The following is a 23,695-nucleotide window of genomic DNA, read 5'->3' on the forward strand; positions in this document are numbered from 1 at the left end:
GTTTCAACTAACCTGGTTCTGATACCACATGTTAGAATGCAGACCTTCTAGTTCTTTGTGATTTCCTTAGTGTTGCAGTAGTGGAGGATGTTGCAACATTGGATGGTCCTGCATGCTCAGTTGATGTTGAAATTGGTGATGGTATTGCTGGTTCTTGTGTAATTGAAACTGGTGCAGAACTGAATGAAGGAAGATTCTGATAAGTGAGTGCAGAAGGCTCTATTTGAGCTTGTGTGAGTGAACTATTGGATACAACAGTTGCAGGCAAAGTCAAAATTGTGGCACCATTGTCAGTATTCATTTCCATTACATCCATTACCTCAAATACGTAACTATTTTTGGAATGAGAAAGCATTGATTGGTACTCTTCAACAAACTTTGCATTATTGGTTTCAACTAACCTGACTCTGATACCACATGTTAGAATTTAGACACTCAAAGAACTTGATCAACCAGATCACTAGACTACATTTATATATTATATCGTTGTCAACATGTAGTATTAATATACAAATATAGGAAGCAAGACTTACTTGCAGGATTAGCCATGAGATCCAGGCAACCAACACAACCTCTAATAAATTGATTGTAAAGTTGCTGTGGCAAAATAAAGTTGCATTTTTCGTGGGCTAAATAGTATTGTTGGAAGTGGCGGCTAGCCAAATTAGTATTTGGGTTATTTAACTAGCTATAATAATAAAAATTTAGCTAGCATTGTTCGAGATACTCTTACAGAAATTTGTTTCAAAGGATGGGGAAGGTGATTTAAACTTGGAACTTTTTTCAATGATTAAACAAAAACAATAAAATATCACTAAACCAAGTGCGGTTAAAAGGTTTGATTGCTAATATCTGCTTGTACAACTATATTCATTAATTAATCAACGAGTGCTGAACTAACTATGGTTTTTAATAATTTACTTAATGACTAATGCTAACATATCTCGTGATAAAAAAAAAATGATAACATTTCTCGACATAATTCTTTTTTACATGAAACGATAGAGTGATATTTCATTGCTCAATACAAATAAATACAAAGGTGCTAATTGAGTAGATTACTTCAGTGACCAAGAAATTGATATGTAATGAATTTGCACAAAAAAAGAAAAAACAAAGTAGAATACACCCTTACATGGCTACCACAAACACGAACAAACAAAACACCACCAATGCAGATCTATCACAAGATATGATAGTAGCAGCGAACCCTTAGTGGCCACCACACAGGTAGGGGTGGGCACCATTCAATTTCGTCCGGTTCCACCCTCAAATCAGAACTAGAACCAGAAAATATCAAAGATTCGGTTCAGTGTTGTTCCGTTTAAAACTACTACTAAAACAGTACGGTTCGATTCACGATAATTTTGGTTCGGTTTATGCCGGTTTACGATTCGGAATACTATATCATTTGAATACCAAACCAAAATGGTATTCAAAGTCTACTTGTTTTTTGCATGCTTGCATTTAAAAGTTACAAACAAAACAAATCATTTTCAAATACTAAATCAAAACGCAAATGTCCAGTCCGTGCATATAAATAATTAACTAAATTCATTAATTGTATACAGATGTCACCATATGAGACTAGAAAAATTCATATAAACATTTTGTTAAATGTGAAAGGGGGAAGGGGGAAGCGAGGACTGGCTGTGGAGGTTGGGAAGTGGTCAGTGGGTGACTCGGGGTGGTGTTTCGTAGAGAGGAATTGGGGAGGGGTCGAACACATTTTGCTAAATATGTGAGGATGCTGTTGCCATTTAGTAACCACCATTAAGTGGTTACCGCTCATCCGCATGCTGTGAAAAAAAAAAGCCGGTTTTGAGAAGCTGCTTCGGCTTTTCTGATTATTTTGGCCCATAATTTTGAACAAAAGCAGATTTTTCACTACCAAACTCATTTTGCAACCCAGATTTTTTTTTCACAGCTGCTTTTTGAAAAATCAAGTAAATCCCAAACCAGTACTTAGTATTGTACAAGGAAGTAGCTTTGCTAATACATTACATTGTCGTTCTCTTAGTCACCTACTGTTGGATTTAACATCAAGAATTGAGAATAAAACATTAAAGCCCACCATTTATTCACTACCATTGATATTAAATTTAAGAATGAGTGACCGTGTATTTATTTATCACCTGATTATCAAGAGAGCTTTTTTGTTTTTATTTCATGTGATTTAATTACTTTAAAGCTGGATTAGGGAGATGAGAGAGTGTTTGACAGGACACGGTGGGTTAAATACAAAGAGATGAGAGAGTGTTCGATCTATATTTATGTATGTTCTTGAGAATAACAAAATAAGATGCGAGAAGATTTTCCATGATTTTTTCTTTAATACAAACGACATTTTTTTTGATAAAACTAATACAAACGATATTAGAGGTGCAAGAATTAGAAGAAAATCTGCTATCTGATCCAAACTTCTCGGTTTTGGAATTTTAGGATCCAATCCAACAACAACAATAAAACTTTTTCCCACCAAGTGAGGTCGGCTGCCCAATCCGCCAAAATACCAACACCAATCAAAATTGATCGGATCTTGAACATACAGTATCCACTGAAAATTGTTAACAAAGACACTTACCCAAGTCAAAGCTGGTTGGTTTTGTGCTTTGCTGTATGTCATTGCTAATGTGTCCATAGAGCTCAAGGAATGTGGCTTGGACTATGTATGCAGTCGCAGTCCCTGCAGAGCTCGACGACAGCTGCTCCTCTGCTCCTCTAATCTCCATAGTACGTAATGAATCATCGAACCAGATGATATGGAATTTGGGAGATGAATTGGAGTAGAACAAACAAGCTACAAAGAGAAACTCAAATATGCTGCTGCCATGCTTGCCAATGGAACAGATATGTTGTCATCTAATACCTCTGTAATTGGAAGAGACTCCACAAGTGTTGCCACCAAAGCAACGAACGCTACCTTTTCAGCTGTCTGGATCCAATTCAGTTCGAAATATCCCAAAAAGGAGTAATAATAGAGCATCCCCATGGAAATCAAGAACCCAAAAAGAAACATCGATATGCTACCAGCCCAACTCTTTTTTGGATTATAAGGGATCTTTATCGACCCAAACTTTCTTCCCATGATATCAGCAACACCTATAAAGTCAACAGAGAAATTGAAATGGTTATAATTGCACTAATGGAGGGAGGAAAATTAACAGGGGTTTTTCTTCCGCACCATGAGTTGTATACAACCACTTGTCTATCTCTCTCATCACATGAGATGTCCGGACCAGAGAGACAAGACCAAAACTTTCCAGCAACGGGTTCACTATGAGGGTTGCAGATATAGATAGAGAGAGTGGTAGTAAACCAGTTGCATGTAAGTTCTTCTTGAGAGACAGACACAATGGTTGTATGGAAGAATGTGTAAAAGACAGGTGAATATGATGGAGAAACTTGAGGAGTTACCATCCCCGCCGCACATCATTGCCAATGAGATCAGTCCAACTGGAGACTCACGCCAAAACACAAGAGCACATAAGATCAATATGAGAACATAATACAAAGGACCTCTAAGCAACTCCCTGCAGATGTGAAAACAGAAGTCAAAAGCACACTACCTTTATGAAAATAGACATGATCAGCTTCATAGAATAAGGTTAAATATTTAGAAACAAAAAATTACTTTGGGTTTCCTTCTCTCGTGACAGATTTGACGAGTCCTTCATTGGGGACCAAGGAGAAGCCGTGAAGAAGAAGCCTCAAGCAATTGACAAGGGGAACCACAGAGGCAAAGTAACGAGCATTGGTTGAGGTGCTATTCTAGGATTAAAGCGATGATCAGCTCAAGTAGTCAGGGAACCTTGTAGAACTCACTGTCCACTGGTGGTATAAATTAATGAACAAGAAACAGTACAAGAGATTTTGTGTCAAAGGAGCAAAAGGATACCTGAAAATTGGCCAGGAAAGCATGAAGAATATCCCAGATAATATATGCACCAATTTTCTGCTTAAATTCTGCATTCAAAGTAAGCAAAGAAGAACTGTAAACAACAATGCATGCTACTAATGATTTAGGTGTACAATTTAAAGAGTAATGCTAGAAGGACGGGATCCCTCCATTGTCTCCAGCTCTCGTTTCATCAAAATTTACTTCTTTGTTTAGTTAACTCCGTTGATTGATTAATTCCTTTATTTTCTCCATTGTCTAGCTTGTCGTTTGGTTCATTCTTCTTGTATAAACATTGGGTTATACTTATGCCCCTTATGAACAATACCGAAGTTCCTCCATATCTTAGAATTAACGTTTCTTATTGTCCTCCTCTGGTATTGGATTGAATGGGACCCACTATATTCAAGGTACGTTGAAGGAAGAAATGGAAAAGTTGTGCCCCACTCAAAGGTAGAAGATGGAATACTCGTTAAAGAAACATTAAATTCAATCAAATTTTCTGGAAGAGGATCCTCTCCTAAGCATAGGATGAGGATCATCCTCATCATGAAATCTGGGCCGTTCAATTTTAATCTAACAGCTCTAAACATGGGGTCTCCTAAAAAATTATAATAATTGCAACCGTTGGATTAAAATTAAACGGTCTGGATTTTGTGGTCAAGAGGATCCCCATCCTATGCTCAGGAGAGGATCCTCTTCCAAGTTTTATTTGCATCTAATCCCCTTATAGGCTTCTAATTCTCTCAAAAGGAAAAATCATTCACCTCTACCTTCAAATGAAAATCGAAGGTTATGCCATTTGTTGAAAAGTCTGATGGCAATGAATGCCCACACAGTATGTTAGCAAAAGTCTTCAGCATGGGCATAAGTTTTCAATGCCCATGCAAAGTGAAAGTTGAATACATAGAGATTGTATAGTCAGACGAAGTCTCATAAAATTTCAAAATGCATTAACTGCATCAGTTTGGAGTTGCTCTATAAATAGAGCACTCCACATGTTTTTAAGTTACAAGGAAGAAAAGAAGAAGTGAACGAGAGAAAAATATCAGTAACATCATCTATTTTCTCTGCTTTTATTTGTTATCTGCCTGTGCTATAGTTTTAGTGCGGCATTTTACATCTACCTTGCACCTACCATTAAAAAGGTTATTCCTCTAACTTTGACATTTTTATAACACGTTATCAGCACGAGTCTCTAAATATAATTATTCTCTCATCTCTCTTCGCCGAACGAACGAAAGAAAAAAAAAATGTTTCCTTTAAGGTTTTTACTGTTCATCTTCTTTCTCTGCCTCAACTGCGCAGTATACCCTCGCGAGGAACTGTTTGCTCCATGCCTGCTCTTAGTTCTCCAACTAACGGTTACATACATCTTTGATTACTTGTTTGGTGTAGAGATTGATTACTAACCCAGTATTTATTTATGTTAATTTCACTCGAATCCAAGATGGTGTGGTACAATCGCCCATCTTGAACTGCAAATTTATTCTTACTGCGATCCAAGACGGTGCGGTATCATCGTCTATTTTGGACTGCAGATTTAATTTTACTGCAAATTTTAGGTGGAACGGTATAATCGCCCACCCTATCTTGCTTATAAATTTACCTGCTGTTTAATTTCATTGCAATTTTAGGTGGTGCGGTATAATCGCCCACACTGCTCTGCATATTTAATTTTCCTGTTACTTGAGTGGTGCGGAATAATTGCCCATTCTATATTACATTATTTCAATGAGAATGGTGCGGTACAATCGCCCTTCTCATTCACCCTGAAAATCTCGAGCTAGAAGTTTCGAGTGCTTATCATTTTGGCCTGAAGATCAAAATGAAAAATTTTAAAAAAAATGGCGAACTTGGCGAAGCTTGAATTTGCTGCCCTGGATATTACCGGGAAGAATTACCTGACCTGGGTACTCGATACCAAAATCCATCTGGAAGCAGGGAATCTTGGAGATACCATCAGGGAAGAAAGCAACTCATCCTCTCAAGATCGGGCAAAGGCTATGATTTTCATTCGCCTCCATCTTGATGAGGCGTTAAAGAGCGAGTACTTAACGGTTGAAAATCCGTTAGCTCTCCGGAATGCCTTGAGAAACAGATACAATCACCAGACAACGGTGATTCTTCCAATGACTCACTATGAGTGGACTCATTTGAGGATCCAAGACTTCAAGTCAGTGGCAGAATACAATTCTGCATTGTTCAGAATTACCTCTCAGATGAAGCTCTGTGGGGATATTATTACTGAGGAGCATATGCTGGAAAAGACTCTCAGCACATTTCATGCCTTCAACGTGTTCCTGCAACAGCAGTATAGAGCGCGAGGCTACACTGAGTACAACCAGCTGATATCTGTGCTTTTAGTAGCTGAATAGAATGATGAGCTCCTGATGAAAAACCATCATTCCCGACCTACTGGATCTGCACCATTCTCAGAAGTGAATGTTGTTTCTCTCGAAGTGAACGCCACATCCTTTGATGGTGATAATCATAAACGAGGACGTGGCCACAAGCGAGGTCAATGGAATAGGAAAGGCAAGAATCATGGAGTTCAGTTTCACAACCAGGTTCCGAGGCATAGTTCAGGTCCGAGCTTCAAAAATGCGAATCGCCACAAAGGCAAAGCTCATATGAACAATGCTCCTAGAAACTCTGAAGGAGCCTGCTATAGGTGTGGTGGCAATGGGCATTAGGCGCGTACTTGTCGTACCCCAAAACATCTAGTGGATCTGTATCAAGCCTCCAGCAAGGAGAAGGGTGTTAAGACCAACTTTCTCGACCAGGCTAGACCAATAGATATATCTGATCCAGTGTTTGACTTATCAGGGCAGTTGAACACAACTCATCTAGATGTTCCAGACTTTATTATGGAAAGGGGAAATGAAGTATACCGGTCCAATTGAATCATTAATGTACTTTTATTATGCTGAACTTGTAGTATTTCAGATTAAATAAAAGTGGCATGTAAATTTTCTTGTTATAACTTGCTTTTAATTCTGATTCTCTTACTCAGAGAGCATGGATAAAAACTATGGTTATTCTTAGAACATGAGAAATGACGGAGATATTTGTCTTGCAGACAGTGCAACCACACATACAATACTTCGTGATCAAAAGTATTTCTCAAGCTTAATACCTACAAGAGTAGGAGTAACAACAATATCAGGACCTTCAGATGTAATTCAAGGTTCAGGGCAAGCCCAGATTATGTTACCAAATGGAACAATATTGTCCATACAGAATGCATTGTATGCTACTTGATCTACCCGAAATTTGTTGAGTTTCAAAGACATACGTCTAAATGGATACCACATTGAAACAAAAAAGTGCAGAAAATGTGAAGTATCTATGCATTACCTCCAATGATACCCAAAGCGTATATTGGAGAAGTTGCGTGGTATGTCGAGTGGATTATATTATATATACATAAGGACAATTGAATCACATACTGTCATGAACCAAAAGTTCATTGATTCAAAGGTTTACATGCTTTGGTATGACCGTCTGGGTCATCTAGGATCTACCATGATGCATAGGATCATTACCAACTCTAATGGACATCCATTAGTGAGCAGACACATTGCTGCCTCAAATGATAACCCTTGCAAAGCTTGTTCTCAAGGGAAGTTGGTAATTAGACCATCTCAACTAAAAGTTAATGCTAAATCCCCATCATTTCTGCAAAGAATTCAAGGAGATATTTGTGGGCCTATTCAACCATCATGTGGACCATTTCGATATTTTATGGTTTTGGTTGATGCATCAACCCATGGTCACATGTTTGTCTCTTGTCTACGCGAAATGTAGCCTTTGCGAGACTTCTTGCTCAGATAATTAAGTTACGAGCACAGTTCCCAGATTATCCCATTAAGTCAATCTGACTTGATAATGTTGGTGAATTTACGTCTCAAACCTTTGATGATTATTGCATGACATTGGGCATTAATGTTGAATATCCTGTTCCTCATGTCCATACTCAAAATGGTTTAGCAGAAGTATTGTTCAAGCGGCTTCAGTTAATAACTTCCGTTGTTAGGGGGAGAAAAGACTGTTCCAGAAGAACGGAAAGAGCTGACATGGGTTGTTCCCACCTTGTCTCATTTTGATCCTCGCAGCATTCAATGTGAAAATGAAGTGAGAAGGATCGTTCATCTTCAAAGCATTGCCAATCAAATGCCAGATGCATTTAATGATGCTATGAAAGTGACAAAATCACATATATCAGCTGCAAATGCACCTGCAAGAATTGTTGTCCCTGTTGGACAAAATAAAGTGGCAGCGAATGATTTATCTGGTGCACGCCTAAAGCGTGGTAGACCCCAAGGTTCAAAAGATTCAGCCCTTCGAAAGAGAAAGTCGAGGGCACAACTGAATCCAAATGAAGTCATTCAAGAAGAGAAAATGAATGCTACATCCACAATTCATGATTCTGGACTTTCAGAAAAAGAAAATGTCCTTGATGAGACATATGTCCCTGAAGAGACAGAAGTACATGAAAGCAAAGAAATCTCCATAAACTATGCATGTACAAATGAATTGTAGGATCGGAATGAAACAATCATCGATGATATGTTTGCATTCGCAGTAGCCACTGAAATCATCTTAAGTGATGATATTGAGCCCCGCTCTGTTGATGAATGCAAACAGAGACAGGATTGGCCTAAGTGGAAAGATGCAATCAAGGCAGAATTAAATTCCTTGGAAAGGCGGAATGTTTTTGGACCAGTAGTCCAAACCCCGCCTAGTGTAAACCCCGTGGGTTATAAATGGGTATTCACAAGGAAACGAAATGAGAAAAAGAAGATCGCAAGATACAAAGCTCGATTCGTTGCACAAGGTTTTTCTAAAAAACCTGGAATTGATTATGAGGAGACATACTCTCCTATAATGGACGCAATTACGTTTCGTTACTTAATAAGTTTAGTGGTTTCAGAAAGAGTTGACATGCGACTTATGGATGTTATCACTGCGTATCTATATGGAGAATTAGATACTGACATCTATATGAAAGTCCCAGAATGACTTAAGTTGCCTGAAACAAGTAATAAACCACGAGGTATGCTCTCGATCAAATTAAGGCGATCATTGTATGGTCTGAAACAATCTGGACGAATGTGGTATAATCGTCTCAGTGAGTATTTGATCAAAGGAGGGTATATCAACAATGTTATTTGCCATTGTGTGTTCATTAAGAAATCCAATTCTGGATTCGCTATAGTGGCAGTATATGTTGATGATATGAATCAAGTTGGGACTCCTGAAAAGCTCAATAAAACTGCTGAATATCTGAAAAGCGAATTTGAAATGAAAGACCTTGGAAAAACAAAATATTGTGCAGGCCGAGCATTGTGCTAGTGGAATTTTGGTTCACCAATCAGCTTACATTGAAAAAATTCTGAAGCGATTTGGTATGGACAAGGCTTATCCACTAAGCACGCTAATGGTCGTTCGTTCTTTGGACATTAAGAAAGATCCATTCCGTCCAAAAGAAGATGATGAACTGGTCCTTGGTCCAGAAATACCATATATGAGTGCAGTAGGTGCTTTGTTGTATTTAGCATAATGTACTAGACCAGATATAACTTTTTCAGTTAACTTGTTAGCAAGGTATAGCTCTACTCCAAAAATTCGCCATTGGAAGGGTATCAAAGATGTATTGCAATACCAGGTCCTTGTTGGATATGCAAATGCTGGCTTCCTCTCTGATCCGCATAAAGCCCACTCATAAAGCCCACTCAACCAAGCAAACAATAGTTGCTATATCTTCAAATAATTCAGAAATACTTGCTTTACATGAAGCAAGTCGTGAATGTTCTTGGTTGAGATCAATGATCCATCATATCCGGAATTCATGTGTTCTAACTTCGAAGACAGACAATCCAACTGTCATCCATGAAGATAATGCAGCCTGTGTTGCCCAAATGAAGGAATGATTCATCAAGGGAGATAAGACTAAACACATATCTCCAAAGTTTTTCAGTGCTCATGAGCTTCAGAAGGCTAAAGTTATTGAAGTCAAACAAATCCGTTCAAATGAAAATCTGGCAGACTTGTTCACCAAATATCTACCAAAGTGCACATTTCAGAAGTTAGTGCAAGGTATCGGATTACGTCGACTTACCAAACAGCTAAATTTGGAGAATGCGGAATCAGGGGGAGATACATATCAGGGGGAGTATCCATGATACATGCTTATTGTACTATTTTTCCTTCGATTAGGATTTTTCCCACTGGGTTTTTCCTATCAAGGTTTTAATGAGGCAACATAAGCATACTTGACACTATATCAACGATCCAGGAAAGTTGTACTCTTTTTCCTTCGCTATGGTTTTTTCCCACTGGGTTTTTCGAAGCAAGGTTTTAACGAGACAACTCACGTTGATATGTAGGCATCCAAGAGGGAGTGTTGAAAAGTCTGATGGCAATGAATGCCCACACAGTATGTTAGCAAAAGTCTTTAGCATGGGCATAAGTTTTCAATGCCCATGCAAAGTGAAAGTTGAATACATAGAGATTGTATAGTCAGACGAAGTGTCGTAAAATTTCAAAATGCATTAACTGCATCAGTTTGGAGTTGCTCTATAAATAGAGCACTCCGCATGTTTTTAAGTTACAAGAAAAGAAAAGAAGAAGTGAACGAGAGAAAAATATCAGTAACATCATCTATTTTCTCTGCTTTTATTTGTTATCTGCCTGTGCTATAGTTTTAGTCTGGCATTTAAATTTACCTTGCACTTACCATTAAAAAAGTTATTCCTCTAACTTTGATCTTTTTATAGCACCATTATTTTTCTTTCTCTTTTCATATTATTTTCTGACAAGCAAGACAACCATCCTATTATTCACTTGCTAAAAACAAACTATGTGCCACGTTGTCGTCAGTAAAAACGGAGAGAGAAGGAAGGGAGAGAGGTGGATTGTTTGCCCTTCTATTTCTACTCTTTTCCTACGTTTCTATAATGTGTTGTTACGGTTAAACCACGTTAATATTTTATATTAATTTTTTATAAAAATAATAAGAATATAAAATATTGACGTGGTTTAATCGTGACCACACAAACAGGATGACACGAAAAAAATATGTAAATAAGAAGGCTGACAATCCACGCAACTGTGCATGACCAACAGTAGCAAAAATAAAATAAAAAATATTTTAAATAAAATGGAAAAAATAATGGTAAACAATACATGAAGAAAATTAATGGGAGGAAGCAAAATCACCTGTCGGAGAAGATTTCGCTGCGTGAGATTATCGAAGCAGAGGACGAGGCCGTAGGCGCCAGCGATTACGACGGCGGTGGCTCCGGCGTCCTGCATGAGGCCATCGGCGGGGGAGGGTAGAGCGGACACGGAGCGGGAGGGGCGTGGGGGAGGGTGCGGCGCACGGTAGAGGACGTGCAGAGGCGACTGTGAGAGGGTATGTGGTGGAGACTTGAGGGTGGTGGGGTTGTGGCGACGGCGCACGACAGAGAAAACGGAGAGGTGGCGGAGAAGAGGAGTGGTTGGGGTGAAGGATAAGAGATTCGTCATAAAACTGGATCGATATATTTGGAATCTGGATAGTGAGACTGACTGACTAATTGTTGAGAAATTAGAGAGAGAGAGAGAAGTGAGAATTCAGTGTGGAGTGTCACATTAAGCTCAACTGTCTTTACGGCGTAGGCATATTGTTTTAAATGATGAACCAACTTGCCACGAGCTGATGTTTTAGTAATAAATCACGGATTGCAAGTCTTTCTTCCAATTAAATGCTTTGGGTTTGAAATCCACAGTTAGTTAATTTTTGCATTAAATGATACTTTTTTATTTTTAAAAAAACTTAACCAAGATTAGGTTAAGTAAAATGACATATTGTAAATGATTAGGTGCATGATGATTATATACCGAAGTGAGGGTGGTGAACAAAAATACTCTCATAATGGATGACAAGTTATGTGGCACAAGGTCATCATCACAAGGTGTCTAATGCTAATGAAATAAAGGTACGTGGAAAAAAAACTTTATGTTTTTATTTCATTGACACATAATGTTTCCATAACGTTATACTCGTGTTATGTAAGTCATTTTCGAAATCATGAGTCTGTAAACATGATTTGGTCATTTGGGTCTTTCTAACTAGTGGAACGATAGCAATCTTTTTCTTTGTGCGTTTTTTTTGTTCTACTTTCTGGTTCTCCTTATCATTCTCCGACGATGCACCGTAACCAGTACCACAAACACTTTAAATTTGGAATGAACCATATGAATCCAACGGATTAAGCGCTTTCTGATTTGGTTCAATTTTGAGAAGCATACGTGACTGAAAAATAGCCCTGCATAAACCCACCAAAAGAACAGAGGCTAAAAAGATCAAGCAGGTGCAAAGCAGGTCAGAGTAAAACCAGACTCACGAATCAATCTGCAAAAATTCTACCATGCTCCGGTGTATAATATAGAATTTAGGAGGGCGGAGGATTTCTGTTTTCTGTATTTGTTCAAAACGTCCCAAGACTCTAACGGTACCATGCTCCACAGTGCATAGTAGAAAAACCTTCCAATCCGAATAACCACCAAACATTGACCGAATTCATAGCCAGCAAACATGGATTGAATTCTTAATTCTGCCTATCAAACATCTCCTATGTCTCGGGTTCAAATCATATCCCTCCGCTTAGTGTAGTTTAGAACAATAATAACACTCGTAATAGAAAACAAACATTCCCTTCGGGATATAGAATTTCGAATGTTTATCTTCTTACAGAAAAGGAGAAGTTTCCAATATCTAAAACGAAAACAAAATTTTGCAACACATTCTACCTCTAATACAAAAAGAAAAATCATTGACGAGTAACATTGAAATAAATAAAATACAACATAGAAACGATACCTAGATTAGCAGTCATGTAGCTGCTTTCTTGCGAACAAACCGTTGCAAAGCTGTTGGTTGTTCTACTTGCTCGCTTACTTTCTGCTTCTTCCTAGTAGCTTGTTCTTCCTCTTTCTTTTGTTGCTCCAAGAAAGGCCTCTTGGCACTCACAATCATCTCTTGCTTCTTCTTGGCCCTCTTACTCGGCTTATTCCTCCCTTTTGTTTTCTTCTTCGGTTCGATGCCCTTGACAACTTCCACAGCAGCTTCCATCTCTGCCTCTTTCTCCTCCTTTGTTCGCTTCTCTTTCCTCCTCTGAGTCTTCACGGTGCCAAGCTCTGTGGGATTCAACATGATTGTTTCAGGTGGGAGCTTGTCAAGTAGAGAGTGCACTTCCTTCTCTCTTCTCTGTTTAGATGTTTCAAATGGATTCGCCACCCAGGTATCAAAGTTGGGTTCCCCAGAACCAGGAATTAGAATACTAGACCACCCCATGGAGTGCCCTATGCCCAGAACATCTTCGTAAGGTCGAAACAACACCTTTCCTATTTGGTAACCTTTAATCATTCTATGGCCCATATAATTCTCGTAGTTCTGAGACCCAGAAAAATCTCCCAGGATCTGCACATATGACTTACACCCACGAGCAAGCAGACCTTTCTGACTGAAATCCAAAGTCGATGCATGGCCCGGTAAAGTTTGAATTGGTTCATCCTGAAGTTTCCTCAAATCCCAAAGCATGATTTTCTTCTCTTTCCCAGCTGTGGCCATGAGATGGCCATTAGGATGAAATGCCATCGCTGAGATGGGCCCCTTGTGACACAGCCTCTGCAGGAGGGGAGCAGAGCTTGTAGGTTTCCACATGGAAACTTTACCACCTGAATGACCCAAAGCAACAACCCCGTTGTAGGGATTCACCTGCATCACATCAGTATGGCCTAAGCCTGTCCTGTAACTACCTATCATCCTGCCCATTGTTACATCCTGATAACGAAGATGCCCAAATTTGTTTACTGATGCCAAGAGGAAGTGGTTTTTCAGAAATTGAAGCCTTAAAACTGCGCCATGTTCCTAAATGATAAGAAGTATGACTTTAGTTCCATAACGATGCATCTGAAATCATCCACTTGACTATAAAGGGAGACAACATGATCACAAGGAACTCTTTGGTCTGTCAGAATATTACATATATGAGGAGCACTGATTCCTAGAACTCAAGGTCCAGAGCACAATTACACATAAAATCAAGGCAAGTACGCAACTGACTTTAAAGACTCTGGCCCATTTATGGAGGCTTCATTTCCTATTACTTGACATGTTTAACCTGATCTGCCTAAGAATTTACCTTAACCACTATATTAACAGAATACCAGTGCTTTTTACAGCGGCAAATCACAGTTCAGAAAATTTCTTTTAGTTGTGAACTGAGAATAGATTACGCATCTATTTATGAAAAGACAAGGAATCACAGATTATGGTCTGAGAAAGGAAAGAATGTAGCAATCTTAAAATGCTTCAACTCTCACAGACCATCACAGACCTATCTGGAGAGCTTTAAAACTCTACTCCATCTATAATACAGACTCGTCAGAAACGTAAGTCAAGAAATAATTGATTAGCTGGTTCATAATACATACATTGTGATGAGACAACTCAAACAGAGACATGGGAAATGAAAATTGCACTTGCAATATTTAGAGTAATTAGTTATGTGTTGCTAATAGTTGAGGAAAGCCTTTAAAACGATTGCAGGATTGTGAGCCCAGTGTTGAGACACAATCTATTCATTACTGTATACTGACCTTTAAGCAGTGAAGCTCAGTACCATCGCGATTATAAATATATGGATACCTGTTGTTAATTAAAATGGTTAGCCATACTAAATAAGATAAACATCAATCTTATGTAGCACAACAACATTCAGGAAAACTTAAGAAGAACATAAACTAGTACAGACTACAGATACCGAATACAAAATGCGGGCTGCTTATAAATCCAACTCTTGTAAACATTCATGTTGCAAGACAAAATAAGCTGTATATGACCCAAAAAAACACGATAGATTGTAATGGGTTGTTAAGAAACATGAGTGTTATAACGGTTGAATAAGTACAGTAGGATGAGCCCTACAGAACTTTGTTTGGAAATAGAAGCAGAAGGATAAGTACAATGACAAAATAGTTTTGAGCAACATAAACCAAGAATTGCACCTGTATCATGATTGTAGTAGCATTAAGTGCAGAGTAAAATATTTTAAGCACTGCTAATTAGCAAGAAGAATGCCTCTTTATGGAGATCATTGGCCAACTCAGTGTATGTAAAACGGGAGTAAAATTCATCATCACACAACCACCAAGAATAGAAAAATGTGGTTGCAAAATAAATGTATAACTCACTGAACCAACATGTAAGTTGAAAGGTAGACGAGCAGGTTCTAAAAATATCTGAGTAGTCATCCGTTTTTCTAAACAAAAATAAATAAATACAAATATAAGACAGGGATATTGATGTTTGGCAATACAATCACATGCAACAGAAGCAAATTTCCATTTATAACAGCCATTTCATAATCTACCCTGTAAATGTTGAAAGATTACCAACATAAATAACATTAAGTGCATAAAACAGTTTTATACTTTTTCTGGGCAGCAGCAAAGAACAATTCGTTGTGCAAGAACGCCACATCATGCACTGTTTCTCTAACCTGAACAAAAACAATTGGGTAATCGGTCTAATGTTCCAGTCAAACCCTGAGTTACAAATAAAAGAAGCTCCCAACACTCCAGCATATTCTTAAACACAGAGAAAAACATGTTTCACACTAATCGATAGTTTGACTCAAAACGTAACAATCACACAACTTTCATGCTACTTTCACATTTGGACAGTAGAAAACTCCAATGACATATAACCGATGATTTGACTCAAAACACAACTTTCACATTTAGACAATAAAAAACTCCAATGAAATTGAACCAATAATTTGACTCAAACCTTAACAATCACACAACTTGATAAGGTGCAAAGATTAATTGTTTAAAATATACTTGCATAATGAATTTCATTCTTTCTTCCCACAACTTTTATACAAACTACAGAAGGTAACTAGTTTCAACAAACAATAAAAACTTAAAATGCTTGTTACAAAGTTCAGCATCCTATCTAGGCCATTAAATTCACCACTAATATATTCAAACTTCACATATGAAGACTAGGACATGGGATCACATCTAAATCAATACAGCAAGAGATGGACAATTTTGTGTAACACAAGGTCACAACATCAGGCTGAGAAAGTATCTGTACTCAGTGTCAAAACTATAGTTTGGCTATTTTATTTTGAACTCATACTGCCCAAGATACCTGAATCTCTCTGATCAGGCTCATATTTTTCATGTCTAGAATAGCCAGATGGCCCTTGCGTCCGCCAACTGCCATATATCGACCACTTGAGGTGAAATCCAGCGTGTATGGACCGAGATCTGCAGTCAAGAGTTACAGTTCAGTTACACATATTAGAGTAATTTCAGTGATACGGGAGCATTTACAAGGCATTCCCAAGACCTAACGGGTAACCACCTTGGCTTGTGTTGTAGTCAGCTTCGGATTTTAGTTGCTTATCTTTTATTTGAATTTGTTTGCATTTTATATTCCGTTCACTATTGGAATTGGTAGATGAAAGTTATGTCCCTAGTAGTTTTTTAAGCAGCCATGTGATAGTCAAGTGAGTTTTCAATATCCTGGACTGGCTCCTAATTAGGCAGTTCAAAATAAACAATTTAGGCACAGTTATCCAGACAATTCAGTAATTAATTTAAGCCCAAGCCTATGGATTGTAAGAAAGAATTTGTCTTACCAAAAATAACAGTGGTTCAGGTGGTTCGTATTACTAAATAAATTGGTGTACAATGAAGTGAATTAGACAACGACAATAACATGAAATGGAGTCATCTGCATGATAAGAGCTAATGCATAAAAAAGTAAGGAACTATCTGAGTCCAAGTTCAGGTCATTCTAAACCTAAATTTTCTTCGGCCAGCTAAACCAGAATTTGCATAACTGATATGAGAAAGACACACAACAAGATATAGTACATGCCACCTCTTAACTTCAATAAGGTGAAGAATAAAGTTTCAATGAAAAATTCAGACAGACTAGTTTTGTTTAGACCAGGTGAACCGAAATTTTCGCAACTGATATGAGAAAGACGCACCAGATACAATCCATGCAAAATTTAAACTTCAATAAGGAAAACAACAAAGTTTTAATGAAAAACTCTGACCGACTAAAACATCATTAGAGATCAATAATAAGGCTTGGGTTTCAACCTGGTAAGACAATATCATATTGACTTCTTGAGCTTAAGATATCTACTTCACGAGCAATTGATTCTTGTTTGATCATCCATGTCTTCTCTATGCCTTCAGCCTCCAAATAGCCTCCCTCACTTGGAAGAAGCCACTGATAATTTTGATAAAAAACAAAACAAACATTCAAATCAATTGTTATCAGTATTACATGGACTAAAAGAACAGGGGAAGCAAGATTTCATGTAGAAGATCGCTTGTATAAACTAAATCCAGTAAGTCAGAGAAAAATGTAATACAACAGTACACGACTGGAAAAGAGAGTGTACAAAGTCCAGTCTACTGCTTGAGCATGACTCTATGTAAGATTCTTTCCCCTTCCGTAAAAGTTTGAACAGACCAACCTATCACATTAAGGAAAACAAATCACCTTCTCAGCCTTGGCAGCAGCTTGTGCAGATTTTCCATACAATTCTTCTCTAACAGCAAGTTGACCCTTCAATTTCTTATCTTTCAAGCCCTGAAAACACAAAAAATCCAAGATGCAGTGACAAATAAACACGCATAAGTTTCATGAAAACTCAAAGTTTCTAGGCCATACCTCCAAATTTGCTTCTGCTCCTCTAAGAAACTTCTTCACTCTCTTATCTAACTCATCAGAAATCTTCTCCTGCAAATTAAGGTACTGCCCGTTTTATTTTCTCATTCCCCTTTTAAGAAAATTATGTGCACATAAGATCCTAGAGTTCACGTCTCACGTTGGTGAGTTACATAGTGCAATGTACAAAAGGTGAGAGCATAATCCAGAGCCATCATAACTAAAATACCAAAATATCAAAACTTGAAAATCTCCACCTAACAAAACATCTAACAAACATATTCGATGAGATTGAGTAGAACCATGACTGCAAGCAGATCTTGTGGGACTGCTACAAAAAAATATAACCAGTTGATTTCCGTAATAAAATTATAATCAGTTGATTTTCACGCGTACCTGTTCCATTGCAGGCACAATGTCAATAGTGCCACCGTCTTGTTTCACACCCATCTAGCTTACAGCAGTTTTGTATCCTTCAAACGCAAAATACCCTGAAACTTGATGAGCAATACCATTCAACGACGACATTCAAATTTTATTTTTCCAAAGAAAAAAAAGATAAACTGGTGCACATAAATCTTTTAGCTTGAAAAACCACATCTTTCACGCGGCACACCCACAAACCAACCCAATTCAAATGGTGAATTTGTTATAAATGAACACTAAAAGCACGAGAAAAACAACGGAGTTTGAGATAATCAAATTCCGGGATTTTTCGAGCATCGAAGGAATAGAAACCTTACCCCCCATCACAAACGTAAGAAATTAAACAGAAACATAAGACAAAGAACTACGCAACAAGACACTAGAACATAACGAGCAAGCAAAAAACAAAACACCAAGATTGGAAATGTTGACAGGACATATCATCATCCGACAGTTGGTATGAATTCTCTGATACAACGTTAGATGAACCAAAGCAATACCTCTATGACTCTGCGATTTAGTTGTTGCTGCTCGAGAGGGAGAGGGAGAGGGAGAAGGAGAGAACGGTAGGGTTTTTGTATCGGACTAGGGCAGGGGTTTTACTGATAGAAACAAATGTTAAATTGCCTAAGGTTGGATATGGGCCGTTCCCAAACTATCAATGGGCCTTAATTGGGCCCAATCCCAGAAATGTGTAAGGATAAAAGGCGTAGAATTTTGAGCGAATATCCATTACCGATAATTGGACAAGGGCGTTGACATTGTTCCACTTCCACCAACAACTTTGTCATCAGCATCACCGCCGTTGATGTACATTCGTACGTAGGACCCACAACGACAACAACGTGATTCTTTTCGATTTCGACCTTTTCATTCCTTCTATAAAACGACGACAACATAATAATAAAACGAATTCCTGAATTCCTTCTTTGTTTTTCTGTCTCTCTCTATCTCGGAAATAGAATTGAATGGCGGGTGGTGGGTCCGATCAGCAGGGTCCGGTCACGTGCGGGTCGTGGATCCGGCGGCCCGAAAACGCCAGTTGGGTGGTGTTCGGGAGGTCCAGGCCTGAGGGCTCTCCTTCTTCTTCTTCGTCAGTTCTCGAGATCTTCTCCTTCGACCCCAAGACCACTTCTCACTCCTCCTCTCCCCTGGTCTCTCTCTTTCTCTCTCTAAAATCTGTGTTTTTTGTAATCTCTGTGAATTGGGTACTTATTGTTTTGTTTGAGGGGTTAACATAAGAGAGCTCGAATGAAGGTTGGGTTTGACTTTTCTGTTGGGTGGGGTTGACTCTTTTGGTGGTTTGATTGTTTGTAGAGCACATATGTGCTTGAAGAAGTGGAGGGTGATGTAGTTTCGATTGCGGTGCACCCAAGCGGCGACGACATCGTCTGCTCTACCTCCAATGGTGTCTGCAAGTGAGCTTCTCTCTCTTCTACTTATATTTTATGTTTCCAAATTTATCAACTTTTTTGTTGCTTTATATCAATCCTACTGTTGTCGGTTCTGGGTTTTTTATTTTTTTTTATTTTATTTTTTATAAGTTTTATAGTGTTATGATAATTAAATAATGATGATTAAATCTTGCTCTTAACTGTAATTAATCTTCAAATTTGATACTGAATTAGTATTCTTAGAATATTTAGGTTTGGTGAGTTGTTAAGATATTCAAAAGAGAAGATTGTGGGGTCTGTTCAAATTTAGTATGTTTCTTATGATCAAATTGAAGGTTTACATGTGCAGAGGGATATGTCATTCTCGTGTGAGCATGAAATTTCCATTTTATGGTTCCCTTGGAGCTTTTCTTTTTCCTTGACATGTGACACATGTGCGACCCATACAAAATCAACGTAATCTCTATCATTTTGTATGTCTAACGTGGTAGAGGTTAAACAATAGTAGATGTTCTAACAATATGATATGCAATGTTGATCATCACTATAAACCAAGTTTGGATTGGGTCTTGTGATAGTTAAAGTGATCCTCTTCTCTCTAACCAGTGAATTTCTCAATGAAGCCTTCACATCCTATGGTATCACAAAACAGTTTGGAATCTAATTAGGGACTCAACTTTGACATGGAAATGCTGTCTGATGTTGTTGGACAAACTGTAGCGCTCTGTTTGATTGTTAAAAAGTTTACCACATGATTCACAGTTTGAATGTTATGATAAAAGTCGGAAGTGATTTTCACACCCTTCTTTTTTTATGGTCAGCGAATTGGATAAATCAAACGGAATCAACGGCCATGATTTAAGAGGAGTGTGTAAAAGGCTAAAAATGGTTTGGGAAAATCACTTCCCTTAAAGTATACTATTAGTGCTGCAAAAGGATTAACGAGGTACACGGATATGTGAAATATATTCCTGCGTTTCATTGGAAAGGATATCTTAGTCATTTGAGCCAGTTGGAATTTAGAACCCAAAAGATAATTTGGTCTTGTTCTTAGCGATTCTGTATTGGCCTGATATATCTGCTTTTTTATTTTGTTTTTTATTTTTTGATCCCACTGAAACCAATGAACATAATTTTCATATGAATAGAGAATCAAAAGGATGATGATGATACTTTCTATGAATTTCATGTCCAGCTTACTATTGTTCATGGACTAGTACATCGTCTTCTCTTTATGCTCTTCCTCCTGTGTTAGCTTGTACGTTTATTGACATTTTAGCTGAAGTTTTGTAGCCAAATGTGACCACCACTAGTATTGTTTCCTTAAGTAGCTAGTGTGTCAATACCTCCCACACAACTAGCCATTGAATGAGGTTTTTGTGGTGATTGCAGATTGTTTGAGTTATATGGCCAAGAATCAACTGCAAAGCTGTTGGCAAAAGAACTACCTCCTCTGGAAGGAATCGGTCCACAGAAGTGTCTAGCTTTTAGTGTTGATGGATCTAAATTGGCTACTGGTGGTGTGGTAAGCAATAAACTTTAACTCCCCTATTGTTATAATTTGACTTCTTGTGCTTCTATTTTAGTTAATTTTTATTTTGTTCCAAACATGTTTTTATTTATGTCCTGATCAACTATAGGATGGGCATTTGAGAATTTTGGAGTGGCCAAGCCTGCGAATAATCTTAGATGAACCAAATGCGCATAACTCTGTGCGTGATATGGATTTCAGGTGAGAAACAAGCTTGTTTTGCTTATGCAGGACAACACCTATAAACAAAAAAAATTTATAAACTCCGATATTTTTTTTCATCTCCTTGCATTGGGATATGACTGTAAAAAGGGTTGAGTATTTTAAACAACGTCAATGTAGTTATGTAGAAGAACACCTTTATGCCTTCTTGCAGTATTTATTCCACTCATCAAAGAATCTCTGAACTCATTGTTGAAACATCTTTGTCGTGATTAAATCTAGTATAAAAAATTACGAGTTGGTAATATAATGAAAAATAATAGGCGTTAACGGATTTTTTTTTCTTTTGTCTGTTGACTTAATTTTATTTGTAAGACGACTTCCATACATGTCCTATTCTAGATTTTGAATATTCGGATCTATTTTCATATTATATTCTAGCCTAGACACCGAGTTTTTAGCTTCAACATCTACTGATGGCTCAGCAAGAATATGGAAGCTGGAAGATGGTGTTCCTTTGACTACTTTGACTCGCAACTCGGTAGGGATGATTTCTTTAACTTTTGAATATATATTGTGGATTTTCTTCTATATTGGTATAATATTTGTTTTTTCTTCCTTTGGTCGGATCGGCCTAATGTTCGGGGTTTTATTTGTGCAGGATGAAAAGATTGAACTATGCCGGTTTTCTAAAGATGGGACAAAACCCTTTCTGTTTTGCACCGTTCAAAAAGGTTTACCTCTCTGAACTGTGAAGCAAATAATCTAGACTGCTATATTATTGTTTCTTGGCATCTAAATGTACTTGTATGAATCAAACAGGCGATAAAGCTTTCACTGCAGTTTGGGACATAAGTACATGGAGTAAAATTGGGCATAAGCGGCTACTTAAAAAGTCTGCTTCTGTTATGTCTGTCAGCAAAGACGGGAAATATCTTGCACTGTAAGCACTTAACTTTGCATTTGATCCTTTGTTTATAGTACTAGGCTTTATTTGACAATTTGTTAGACAACAAATTTCTACGCTGGTGCATCGATTTGAAAGTTAAAGATTGCTGGTAGGTGGATACTTTATTGAAGGTTTGTCGATACTTATAACTTGATACACACATATTGCTGTGGTTACACATGTATTCGTTCGCTGTTCATGCACACACGTGCAAGAGGGAGGACACCGTATATTCAATTTGCTATTTATTTATCAAAACAAAGTGATTCATTATGTTCTTTCTTCAATTCTACGATGAGTAACAAAGCATTAGGAGACAATGTTCTGATGACTTGGTAAATTTGAGAATGCCGCGTGTGTAACATGGTTTATGATATCACTTTGGCTAATGTGCACTTTTGTTTAATCATAAAATTGAAGGGGAAGCAAAGATGGTGATATATGCGTGGTGGAAGTTAAGAAAATGGAAATTTGCCACTGGAGTAAGAGGCTACATCTGGGAACAAGCATTGAAACTTTGGAGTTCTGTCCAACTGAAAGGTAAGGCTTTCCAACGAGTTCTACACATCCTGATTCTGTTGGTCTTCGCTGAACAACATTTGTCTTGATTCTTGATACTTTGCATTGGAATGAGCACTAACCCTTGCTTGATATGTGTAATGAAATTCAACTTTGAGACGAGTCTTTGTAGTATATTTAGATATTGTATCTGTCACCTGACAAAAAAATTATCTGCAATTTGCTCCCCTTTTGGTTCTTTTAGACTAACATATTCCTTGGTTTCAGGGTTGTGCTTAGTACTTCTAATCAATGGGGAGCTGTGGTGACTAAGTTAACTGTTCCAGCAGATTGGAAAGGTATCTCTCTCCCTGTGTGTGTGTGTGTGTGTGTGTGTGTGTGAGCGTGCGTGTGCGTATGTGGTTGACAATTTTGTTTACCCTCTGTTTCAAAAAATGCAGAGTGGCAGATCTATCTGGTGCTGTTAGGGCTGTTTTTAGCATCCGCTGTCGCATTTTACATCTTCTTTGAGAACTCTGATTCATTTTGGAACTTCCCTCTTGGAAGAAATCAACCAGCAAGACCGCAATTTGGAGCATTTTTAAGAGAGTCTCCATCTTCTGATGATAGAAATATTTGGGGTCCGGTGGATATGTGATGACTTATCATCCATTCTGTAGAAACCACAGAAAGTAGCATCGGCGACTGGACACAAACTATGCCAGTTATTTGAGGCCCGCAGAACGTATTCTTGTAGTGGTCTATGCAGCATTCACAGAAACGGAGAAGAGAAGCGTCTAGCTTTTCAAAATGCACATTTGATTTGTATTTGTCTTGGGAATCCCGGGGTTTTGTGAATGAATGTTGTGTATGAACTTTTTTTCGTACAACTAAGAGACGTTCTTGATTACGAAATAAATTTTGATTTTTCTTCTCATGTGTAAGGGAGTGGACCGCGCACACCAGACTTCCCGATGATCATCGGGTTTTTACTGCCTATGTGTTGTTTCTTTTCAGGCTGGCCTATTTGAATTGACAATAACAGATGAGAAGTAGTAATATTTGAGAAGATGGATGGTCTAAG

At 37.9% G+C, this 23,695-nt stretch overlaps 3 protein-coding genes across 4 annotated transcripts; 1 reads left to right on the forward strand and 2 right to left on the reverse strand.

Annotated features, from left to right (window-relative positions):
* Positions 1 to 2,303: 2,303 nt before the first annotated feature.
* On the reverse strand, positions 2,304 to 11,566 carry LOC103951696 (probable phytol kinase 1, chloroplastic). Its single transcript, XM_009363141.3, has 5 exons — positions 11,123 to 11,566; positions 3,899 to 3,966; positions 3,635 to 3,766; positions 3,418 to 3,533; positions 2,304 to 3,102 (listed from the first exon to the last, which is right to left on the reverse strand). The coding sequence occupies exons 1-5, from the start codon at positions 11,429 to 11,431 to the stop codon at positions 2,801 to 2,803; spliced, it is 927 nt and encodes a 308-aa protein (XP_009361416.2). The 5' UTR covers positions 11,432 to 11,566; the 3' UTR covers positions 2,304 to 2,800.
* A 1,019-nt stretch (positions 11,567 to 12,585) lies between these two features.
* Positions 12,586 to 18,718, reverse strand: LOC103951697 (probable U3 small nucleolar RNA-associated protein 7). Of its 2 annotated transcripts, none has more exons than XM_009363143.3 (9): positions 18,578 to 18,718; positions 18,048 to 18,148; positions 17,655 to 17,723; positions 17,484 to 17,573; positions 17,075 to 17,207; positions 16,110 to 16,228; positions 15,383 to 15,450; positions 14,549 to 14,597; positions 12,586 to 13,817 (listed from the first exon to the last, which is right to left on the reverse strand). In XM_009363143.3, exons 2-9 carry the CDS (start codon positions 18,099 to 18,101, stop codon positions 12,780 to 12,782), a joined length of 1,620 nt encoding a protein of 539 aa, XP_009361418.2. In that variant the 5' UTR covers positions 18,102 to 18,148; positions 18,578 to 18,718; the 3' UTR covers positions 12,586 to 12,779. The 2 variants fall into 2 exon arrangements, with proteins under 2 accessions (XP_009361418.2, XP_009361417.2); XM_009363142.3 differs by having other exon boundaries at positions 18,048 to 18,142; positions 18,578 to 18,712.
* A 265-nt stretch (positions 18,719 to 18,983) lies between these two features.
* LOC103951698 (SEC12-like protein 1) lies at positions 18,984 to 23,549 on the forward strand. Its single transcript, XM_009363144.3, has 10 exons — positions 18,984 to 19,231; positions 19,395 to 19,495; positions 20,864 to 20,996; positions 21,112 to 21,203; positions 21,606 to 21,705; positions 21,826 to 21,898; positions 21,987 to 22,107; positions 22,534 to 22,653; positions 22,900 to 22,970; positions 23,073 to 23,549. Exons 1-10 carry the CDS (start codon positions 19,046 to 19,048, stop codon positions 23,267 to 23,269), a joined length of 1,194 nt encoding a protein of 397 aa, XP_009361419.2. The 5' UTR covers positions 18,984 to 19,045; the 3' UTR covers positions 23,270 to 23,549.
* Positions 23,550 to 23,695: the final 146 nt, after the last annotated feature.

The sequence above is a fragment of a genome, unplaced genomic scaffold (genome assembly GCF_019419815.1).
Source record: "Pyrus x bretschneideri cultivar Hongxiangsu unplaced genomic scaffold, Pyrus_bretschneideri_v1 Contig24, whole genome shotgun sequence".
NCBI lineage: Eukaryota > Viridiplantae > Streptophyta > Magnoliopsida > Rosales > Rosaceae > Pyrus > Pyrus x bretschneideri.